Source organism: Hippocampus zosterae, chromosome 5, assembly GCF_025434085.1.
Source record: "Hippocampus zosterae strain Florida chromosome 5, ASM2543408v3, whole genome shotgun sequence".
Lineage (NCBI taxonomy): Eukaryota > Metazoa > Chordata > Actinopteri > Syngnathiformes > Syngnathidae > Hippocampus > Hippocampus zosterae.
Window position 1 is genome coordinate 21,859,913 of NC_067455.1, and position 10,693 is coordinate 21,870,605.

Consider the following 10,693-nt stretch of genomic DNA (forward strand, 5'->3'; position numbering starts at 1 on the left):
GAGACGGCTCTTCAAGCAGCAAAAGATCAAGAAAGCTCCGGGGCCCGACAAAGTGTCCCCCTCCGGCCTGAAAGTCTGCGCTGACCAGCTGGCTCCGGTCTTCACACAGATCTTCAACAGATCCCTGGAGCTGTGTGAGGTCCCATCCTGCTTCAAACAGTCTACCATCATCCCAGTTCCCAAGAAATCGGCAACATCGGAACTGAACGACTATAGGCCTGTCGCCCTGACGTCTGTGGTCATGAAGTCCTTTGAACGCCTTGTGCTGAACCACCTAAAGAACGTCACTGGACCCTGCTGGACCCTCTCCAGTTTGCCTACCGGGCAAACAGGTCTGTGGAAGACACAGTCAACATAGGTCTGCACTACATCCTCAAGCACCTCGACAGCACAGGGACCTACGCAAGGATTCTGTTTGTGGATTTCAGCTCTGCGTTCAACACCATCATCCCGGAACTCCTCACCCCCAAACTACTCCACCTCGGTGTGTCCCCTGCGATCTGCCAGTGGATCCTCAGCTTCCAGACGGGACGGACACAACAGGTGAGACTGGGAGCAACAACATCATCAATACACACCACCAGCACTGGAGCCCCACAGGGATGTGTCCTCTCGCCACTGCTCTTCTCTCTCTACACAAACGATTGCACCTCAACAGATCCAGCTGTCAAACTCATAAAGTTCGCAGACAACACCACGGTCATCGGTCTCATCAAAGACGGCGACGAGTCTGCGTACCGCCAACAAGTGGAGCAGCTGGAGCTCTGGTGCGGCCGACACAACCTCGGGCTGAACACGCTCAAGACTGTAGAGATGATCGTGGACTTCAGGAAACATTCTTCTCCTCAGTTGCCCCTCACACTATCCAACTGCCCTGTGTCAACCGTCGAGACCTTCAAGTTCCTGGGAATCACAGTCTCCCAGGACATGAAGTGGGAAGTCAACACCATCTCCATCCTGAAAAGGGCCCGGCAGCGGATGTACTTCCTGAGGCTGCTGAGGAAGCATGGCCTGCCACAGGAGGTGCTACGACAGTTCTACATGGCAGTCATCGAATCAATCCTGTGTTCTTCCATCACGGTTTGGTTTGGGGCCGCCACAAAAAAGGACAAAATCCGACTTCAACGGACAGTTAGGACGGCAGAAAAAATCGTTGGCACCGCCCTACCCACTCTTGAGGACTTGCACACTGCAAGAATCAAGACAAGGGCACGGAAAATCTTCCTGGATCCCCCGCACCCTGCCCACCACCTTTTTCAGCCACTCCCCTCAGGCAGACGCTACAGATCCATGCGCACCAAATCCAGTAGACACTTAAACAGCTTCTTCCCTCTAGCCATTAACTCCTTAAACAGTCACTGACATAGTCACTCTTCTTGCACCACAAAATGGTACTGCAAAACTACTGGTTACTCTAAAATGGTTCAATGATTTTGTTGTTTACGATGATACTAGTGCAGCGTGTTATACCGGAGACAAATTCCTTGTGTGTTCTACATACTTGGCCAATAAAGATGATTCTGATTTGGATTTGTGAGAGTGCATGCCTCAATTTCAGATTCACCCAAAAGAAAAAGATTAGACATGAGCGAATAACATTTGACATGATTATGTATCATATCGAAAACAATGTGCAAATCATTTCAACCTTACAGCGCTTAAGTGGAACAGCCGTGGCTTCATCCACGGAATATCTGAAATTTGGCCTGTCACTGTGCCCTTCAATTCAGTCGGAGTCTAACAGTCGCCGTGAATTATATGTACGCTTCTGTGCACACCTTCTAAATCAAACGTTGGTGCAGTTCGTTGAAGGCGGTGCGTCTGCCTTGCTGCGGATCTCCTTAATCTCATTAAACAGCACGTCCTCTGCGCCAATTTGGCATTTGAACACCTGCGTATAAGCCTTCCTGAAGTTTTCTGACAGGAAAGCGTAGATAACTGGGTTAACAGATGAGTTGCTGTACGCCAGGCAGTGGGCGGCAATCCGCAGCAAAAAGGAAGCCTGGTTCAGTGGGAAGGTCCCGAATTCTACCCAGAGGTGAACCACGTGATGAGGGAGCCACGACAGACAGAAGACCACCACCACAACCAGCACCGTCTGAGCTGTCTGGGAAGCCACCACATGAGGAGGAGAGAACACAGAATGGCGTTAGTGGATCAAAGGTAGCAGTGAAACAAAGTCAATTTGCTTGATGAATTGAGCTTGTCATTTACCGTTGTTTTTTTTTATCTCTGACGTCATCAAAATTGTGTTCCGTGTATTTCATTGCAAGAAAGCGCTACAGAAGAATCACTTGCAAAATGAATCCGTTTCAATCTATTCGTATTTGACTGAGGCTCTTCAATACGGAGGACTTAGGAAAGAGAAACATTCTTCTGTAATTGGGACGACCCCTCCACAGAAAATGTTATTCAAAGTTTGTAAAGGTCATCTCAAGCTCGGTAAAATTCAAAATGAATGTCAAAGGTGTACAAGAGAAGAGGAGAAAGGTTACATGCATGGCCACGCAGTTGGCACCCAATTACCTTATTTCAGAACTAGGTTTGACGAGAGTTAAGGATTCCAATCATTCAAAAATGTAAACATTGAAAGTGGGCAGAATTAACCATTAATGTCAACAAGAATAACCGGACATCATACATTTGTGGTTGTGCGATTTCATAGCCAAGTGTCTAATGATGACTGAACTGCAAAGAGATATACACAATGACTGTTAGTCAAGCAGCTGGAATGTGTCAGTGACAAAAAACAAAACAACAAAAACAGCACAATAACAATAAAATTCAATGCGTTCTCATCTCAGCCAACGAGCTTTATTCCAGAACGAATTAGTCTCCATTGTGGCAAATGGAACACGATTAAAGAGCTTGAAAAAATGTGGCTCTTTTCCTGATGGTTGTTTTCGAGAGAGGCTAGAAATGACTGCCAATCACATTTGAAAGAGAATTCAAATGAAACAATAATTTACATGATGTCTTTGGCCCAAAACAGTACACGCAAAGTGGACAAAAGCATTGGTACACCAAGCAAAATGTAAAGGGAAGAAAACGTTCTAAGAGCACGCATGTGGTCAGAGGTCACTGCTGTGGCGGTGAGAAGAGAATACAGGCTCACAATTGCTAAGTTCATGGCATTGTGTTAAGGTCGGGCATTTAAATTCGTTAAACGTTAAAACACACACACACACACAGGCAGATATCACTTTGTTTCATCTCTCATCTATTCTCACCTTTCATTGTCACTAGATTTGACGATATGCGAAACATTATTCAAATAATGACACTGACTTTCCATTGAAAATATGCTGTCTCTCAATCCTCCGTCTCACAGTTGCAGTACAATATATTTTGTCCTTCTCTTCATGGCTATCACCAGTTTTTATTTTTGCTGCCATTTTCATGAGTCGAATTCAAAGATCTATAATCCTTCCATGCATCCTGTAACCTGATTACATGATGAGCTGTCCACTGTTGTAACCGCTGTCCTTGAAAGGCGTACACACTTTGTTTTCTCGTAAATATAGACAAAAGCCCCTTTCTCTCAAGTAACGTTGACAAAACTGTCTCAATCTGTGTTCGTGAATGCTTTTCCTTTGCCAAAATAATCCATATACATGCCATGTGTAAATGTTGATTAGATAAGTGTTTTTCTCAACTCAACTCAACAGTATTTATAGAGCACTTTCAAACAGCCATCGCTGCATACAAAGTGCTGTACATGGAGCAATTTAACATCTACAATAAACAGTAAAACTAATCGGTAATAAAGACGGTAGAAAGCACCGAACAGTAAAACCAAGAACAAATCTAAGTCATGCTGAGTCGAATGCCAAAGAATACAAGTGAGTTTTGAGGAGCGTTTTGAAGTTCGGCAGCGAGTAGGCTTGCCGAATGCTCAGTGGGAAGTCATTCCAGTGAGGGACCAGCAACCGAAAAGGCTCGATCCCCTCTGAGCCTCAGTTTAGTTCTTGGTACTTCTAATAATGTCTGGTCCGCAGACCTGAGGCGGGCAGGTGTGTAGCCAAGGCACACTTTTTTCATTGAGAAAAAATCTCGCGGCACACCACTAGCTGAAAATGTGACGAAAAAAAAACACCACTTATTTTAACAATTAACGTGTTATGTAGTTTTGATAGCCGTTTTTAATGCTAATGCTATATTTTATATTGCACTTGTATAGAACTGTGTACAGTTCTTTTCTGAAACATTTATTTTGTGCAATGAAACACTTTGTCCCCCCCCCCCCCCCTCCACACACACACATAAACACACACACACACACAATTTTGCTGCTGTAGACTGCAAATTTTACGGAGCCCCTAAGGGGAGATCTCGCAAAGTTTTTTTTTTCCTTCAATGTCCCCTTAGGGGCTCCGTAGAAATCAAATGAACACAAAGAAAAAATATTTTAAAATCCTTCATATTTATTGTTTCACTGTTGTCCTGCGACACACGTCATGCGGCACAAATTCGCTTGTTTTAAGTGGTCGAAACACAAGGCAATTGGCTAGCTGTTTCTGCTCCCTAGCGGTGTAGAAAGGTACTACACGACTACTTTCTGGGCGATAGACCGCACAGGCATACAAATAGGATATTTTCCTGTGGCACACCTGACAATCTCTCGCGGCACACCAGTGTCCCGCGGCACAGGGTTTGAAAAACACTGGATTAGATGATGTTGATTGGGCTGTCCACGATTAAAGGCCACTGTAATATGCATACCTGTCAACTCATACGGTTTAGCCATAGTTCATACGGATTTTGTGGTGAATCTTACGTATTTGGCCAAATCGCACAAATCATACGGATTCTGAAAATTTCCGTTAATTTTTTTCCCCCCTAACAGGTAGTTCTGTTTGCTTTTGCCCAGAATGGTGCTAGTCTACTCGAATGCTTTCATTTCCGGTAACTTTCCAGTAAATCACGTGGTTCCTAGTTGAAAACAGCAGAGTATTCATTGCATACTTCAGCCAGTATTATGGAGATCTACAATAAATATCATTGAAAATTTTGTGGGTTTTTTTCTGCCGTTATTTTGACATAAAAAAATGCTTTGGTATGTTATAAGGATTTTTGGCTCTTTATAAGGATTTTTTTTGGTAGTTGATACAGGTTGGCGCTCCGAAAAGTTGACAGGTCTGAATATTTCTGATTTAATTACGCAATACAATGGCACAAATATAAATTTGGGGGGGAGGGGCATGCAATGGGAGAGCTGACACCAGCAATGTCGCGCAAACACACGAATCTTCATTTTTCCACCATAAACTTCTGTACTGTATCTGCAAAGACATTTCAGAGAATTGGGCAGTGCTATCAACCGGCCTGACAAATGCAGACCATGTATCACCACACCAGCCCGCTTCCTCTCTATCCAGCTCGGCCCGCCACCCTGACAGCTGCTGCAACTACAGTTTGCATAACCAAAGAATTCCTGCACAAACTATCTCCCGGAAGCTTATCTGCATGCTCGTCGTCTTCACTGGGGCTTGACCTGATAGCAGTTTATCGTTGTAACCAACTTTGAATGAGGAAATGGCCAAGCTCGATGGCGTCTAGCGTTCGAGAGCTGTTCTATTCATCGTGAATCCTGTTTTTCACCGTGCAGAATAGATGGCAGATGGCACGTATGGCATCGTTTGGGTGAGCAATTCGCCGATGTCAACGCTCTAGACTCAGTGAGCCATGGTGGTGGTGTGGTCCTAATATGGGCGGGCAGATGTAATAAACAGTGAACACTGGTGCATTTTATTGATGGCGTTCTGAATGTATCCAGAGTCCGCCTGAAGAGATCCTGAGAACGGCTGTTGTATGACACTAAACTGAGATTCATGGTGGGGATTTATTATGATTATTTTTTTTTTTTGCCATCTCTAAAGCATTCACTGCCTCTGTTCTGTTGACATAATGCTTAAAAACGTAGACAATGATCTGTACAACTCACATGAGTGCCAAGAAGCCATTAAAAACATGAGTTGCCAAATAAAATCACGCTGTACCAACAAACTGTGACAACCAAAACACAGGGATATTTCAAACTGTTTATCTGAATGTGTTCCCGAACTCGAGTAGCCCATATTAAAAGAATTGTGACATTACAGGGACGATTCAGGAAGAATTTCTTTTATGTTCAATTTGTTTTTTAAGAGCACTGGATATTCCACTGTAAGCATTTTTTTAAGATCCATGAATTCACTCGGCAAACAGCATTTCGCAACGACAGTGGGAGCTGCTTTGCTCTATCCTTCTGTTACTACTAAGTCAACGAACGCATATTTAAAACAGATATGTGCAGTGTAATCCTGAGATTATGCAAACGTAATGAAAACAGCAAAAGCAACTTATCATATTCAAAGGACTTTTTCAGCTTTTGACCATTAAATTGTGACCGATGAAAATCTTATCGACTGTTGGTGATAGATATTATTTTGTCTTAAAAATACTTCACAGTTCACAACTTGAAGGGGAAACTAGGTGTATAAAAAAGTATTATTTCTTATGGCTATTGCTACTACAACCACGCCGGCAATCGGTAGATTGTTGATGCCTGGATTTCAGAAATGCAAACCGGGGGCAGCAGCTCGCCCCAAAAGACCACATTCCTAGCTTGGGCCTGTTCAACATTAACTCACCAGTCGTAGGACATTGTGATTTTCTTCAACTACAAGTCACAAGATGAAAATGTCACCGCTTGCCGAGATTTATTGAATAAAAGTGTTGCATGTGGTTCAATGTGTTTACTTTCGAATCTGGTTGTTTCCCACACCTCAGTGTTTATCTCAAAGGAGTTATCAAGTTGTGCTGCTGAACTGACCAAAGGACACAAGCACACAATGTGTCCGGACAGACACGCAGGCGCGGATGCCCCCCCACCTCCACACACACACTTTATTAAAACCGCACTCGCGTGTTCTAAATGATGTGTTCCCCTGCTGCTGAACTCACTGCTACCATATAAGAACAAAAGATACTAGATGCCACCTTTTCAGATTTTTTTTTTCTATTTAACACATCCAAAACGACTTTTGAAGAGTGCTGCTTTAATAATTCTTGTGATGTATGTGTATACGTGTGTTACTAAAATCGCTCCACCGGCAAATCCACCCCCCCCCCCCCCCCAGGTCCAAAATCCCATGTGCGCCCCTGGACTGCCACCTCACGTCAGTTCATTTCATAGGATCCTTCTGTACATGTGCGGCGTGCGGAAATTGTGTTCTGATGTCTAAAGTACGCCCCATAAAAATGACAAAGCGTAGCAATAAGGAAATATCTCATTATTATTAGAATTAAAAATGACCTCCAGTGTTCAACCAGATTGTTTAATGGCGGTATACTTGACTGTGTGATCTTATTCTAAATATAATCTGTAGTTCAACTCTGTGCTCATCAGTGAAACACTACAAATGCCTCTTCAAACATACCTTTTTCTTTGATGCCTCAGACTTTTTGGACATATTCCTCAGTTTTTTGTGTAAATGTTTTAAAACCTGCAAGGAACGACATAAAGGTAATATCAGATCAGATGTTGGGTAATGCTCAGAATGAGCAAATGGCCAATATCAATTCACTTACCTTTGAATAGCAAAAAGATATGAGCAGCAGTGGCAGCACGTAGCCAAAAACAAAGGAGCAAACCACGTAGATTTTTTTCTGGTTTTGGTCCGGCCACACTTCCCAGCAAAATGTTAGATTTTCTCCCCCATGGATGATGTTCTGGTAATACATGATGGGCGCTGCCATGGACAGGGAAAGAATCCAAATGACCACCACCCCGATGAAGGCATGTTTGGCCACCCTGATCCTGGAAGACTTTCTGGAGTGTACGATGGCCACGTATCTGTCCACAGACATTGCCGAGAGGGTGAAGATGCTGACCAGCATGGAAACCGTGAAGAAATAGTGGATAAATTTACAAATGAAGGCGCCCAGGACCCAGGTTTGCATCATGTAGATGGTAGACTGGAAAGGGACGCAAAAGAGCAGGTAGGACAGGTCTGCGATGCTCAGGTTGAGGATGAAAATGTTGGTGGTGCTACGTGGTTTTCCCGGTTTGCTCCTGGCTAGGACGGTGATCACCATGGAGTTACCCAGCACACCGAGCACGAAGATGAGAGCAAAAATCACCAGCGTGATGAGATTATCCGTGCCGATCCCGAATAAAAGTTGCTCTTCCTCTGTTCGGTTCGGGTTCCACGGCTCTTCCATGAGCCAGCGCGACTCTGTAAGATTCATGGTTTACTTGTGAACTTGAAAAGTTGCCAGACGAATCGACCCGAAGCTCTTTGTGCGCCCCTGCTTCTCTGTGCCTTGTATTTTGTTCGAATAGATGTCAGCTGTCCAAGTGCGTCACGGGAGCTCCCGCACGAACATTCGGACGATTGACCTTTCAGAAATCCCGCGATGTACGCCAACAGTTGCATCACAATACGAATTGCATGGAAACATTCGAGATTTCTTTGGAGCGTAAATCAGCCATCCAGATGCGAGTCTCCAAGTGCCCACCTGATGCGTGCGCAACAGACGCGCGCAACCAAGCCGTGGTTTTTCTTTTCTGCTCCGGCACTTTGCCCGCCCTCGCATTATATCAGGGGCTGGTTTAAGCAGCCACGTCATCAATTAGCATACGTTTCATGCATTTGGATTTTTATGTGGTTCTTTTTATTTTATTTTTTTTAATAAAGGAGGGCTTTACATGTTCATGTAAGATTATGGCATCGATTCAAAATGGTACTTTCTCCTTTTAATTCTGCCTGTGAGGAAATAGGAATTCTCACGTGAATGGATGACAGTTGGGGTTTCTTCTATAAGCGGACGCACAGAGGTTCGTGCATGTTCATCGGGAGGTGATACAAGTTATTAAAGGCACTTTCATTTCGGCCGTTAGGTGGTCTACACACGCACAGTCGAATCCATGACGAAATCGCATCCAAAATGGTCAGTGCTGAGACCAAAGGATGTTAAATTCTATGCCCGGTTCCAAATCACATTTTATGTGCAAATTATGTGCATCAATTTCATGTTGCTTGCTGAAATACCGCAATTGCAAATCGTTTTCACTCTTAAAAACGTTTACATATTTATTGCAAGCATATTTTGTTCTCAATCGCCCCTTTAAAACGAATGTAACATTTGATCAAACAATTTTGACTCGTCTATGATTAACAAAATGCATTCGTGAATGTGTTGTGTATATTAAGTACTTTGTAAAAGCAATATGAGGTGATCATACATTTGGGTTTGGTCAGAACAGCCCTACGAAGGAAACCATAGTTACGATTTGCCCCGCAAGAAAAACTAATGTGTAAGCTTATGTGATATTATTAATTATCATTTTATGTTTGGTCATCATATTATTTCATGTTAAGCGTACCTAAATTATATTCTGTTGTTTAATAATTGCTTAGACATGTTTTTATGTTGATAGGTTCTGATTGGCTGTTAAAGTAAGAAGCAGGACGTGATTTTAAGATTAAGATATCCTTTATTTGTCCCGCAATGGGGAAATTACAATCAGACTTCAGTAAGGAAAACGCTGGGTAGGGAGAGGGGAAAAAAAAACACGCTCGAACTATCCTCTTCTGAGGATAATTTAAGTCCAGGATTAAAAAAAAAAGACCCTAGCACATAAATAAGCATATGACAGTTACAACAAGTCACAAGACATAACATGTAATTAGGGGGAGGATGAATGGGAGGGAGGGGGGGGGGGTGACCGCGACGCGGCCGTCCTGACCAGCTGCACGGGCACATGTGCGCTCCGCAGGTCGAACCACGTCACGGGGGAACAAGAATTGATGAAGACGGTGATAACAGGGATGTGTATGCGCGTGTGGTTGTCCAGTTGTGTATGTGTATGCGTGTACAGGTCATAGCTGCTTCGTCGAGGTCTGCTCATCATGAAGACAGTCCCGGCTTATCAGTCCATGGCCAAAAAGGAGGGGGATGATGGTGGGAGCCCTCGATTCCATGCGTACTTCCATCCAGGGGAAAGGCCAGATAGCGTTGTTTGTTTTGGAGGGACGGCCGCCAACAACTTCAGGCAGCCTTGAGTCCGTGATTTGTATCTCTTCACTGGCGCCGATCAGCCCGAATCCGAAAAACTCTTTCCGCAGCGCGGATTCCAACTTCTCCATGTTGTTGTCGATCGCGCGGAGTCGCTCCAAAACCGCAACAATATTGCGGTTGAGCTCAGTCCCCGCTTGAAGTGTTGAACTGCACACATAATGAGGGCCGTTTTTATTATTGTCACCGTCATTAAGTCAACCTAAAAAGGAAGAAAACTGCCTCAAAATTGTGTGCAGCAGAGAAGTGACAAGTAGAAATGGGACCATTAATGGAACTCATCTCGGCAACATTTTGACAGATTTACTTGACAATCATGACAATAATCTGTTGTTCACACTTGATAGCAGAAAGAGCACCGGGAGTGCTCGTGTACACGGAGGCGATTCTTGTCACAAGGCAAACCAGGCAGCGACTGGGGGCCCACAAACCAGTTGCCTGCCGTTGATGCCATCTAGTGGCACACTACGGCATAATGGCGATTGCGTTTTGAAAATGCATTCCATTTATATTTATTTGCAAATGTTACAAAAAAAGGAAAATGAGTATGAGTATGCAAAAGGTAACTGGCACTTCAATGGTCTTGTATTTTCTATATTGTCTTAACTTACTGAAGTCCTCACCATTAGTG

General features: G+C 43.8%; 1 protein-coding gene across 2 annotated transcripts; it reads right to left on the minus strand.

Moving 5' to 3' along the window:
- Nucleotides 1–1,416: 1,416 nt before the first annotated feature.
- Nucleotides 1,417–8,573, minus strand: galr1a (galanin receptor 1a). Of its 2 annotated transcripts, XM_052064814.1 has the most exons (3): nucleotides 7,573–8,572; nucleotides 7,422–7,487; nucleotides 1,417–2,107 (listed from the first exon to the last, which is right to left on the minus strand). In XM_052064814.1, the coding sequence occupies exons 1-3, from the start codon at nucleotides 8,230–8,232 to the stop codon at nucleotides 1,787–1,789; spliced, it is 1,047 nt and encodes a 348-aa protein (XP_051920774.1). In that variant the 5' UTR covers nucleotides 8,233–8,572; the 3' UTR covers nucleotides 1,417–1,786. The 2 variants fall into 2 exon arrangements, with proteins under 2 accessions (XP_051920774.1, XP_051920775.1); XM_052064815.1 differs by lacking the exon at nucleotides 7,422–7,487 and having other exon boundaries at nucleotides 7,573–8,573.
- Nucleotides 8,574–10,693: the final 2,120 nt, after the last annotated feature.

Excerpts from the sequence above, each read along its gene's own strand:
- galr1a (XM_052064814.1), bottom strand. The coding sequence starts at position 8,232 with ATGAATCTTACAGAGTCGCGCTGGCTCATGGAAGAGCCGTGGAACCCG. Across the intron at positions 7,488-7,572 it reads TATCTTTTTGCTATTCAAAG|GTTTTAAAACATTTACACAA; the intron begins GTAAGTGAATTG and ends CGTTCCTTGCAG. Across the intron at positions 2,108-7,421 it reads CTGAGGCATCAAAGAAAAAG|ACAGCTCAGACGGTGCTGGT; the intron begins GTATGTTTGAAG and ends GTGGCTTCCCAG.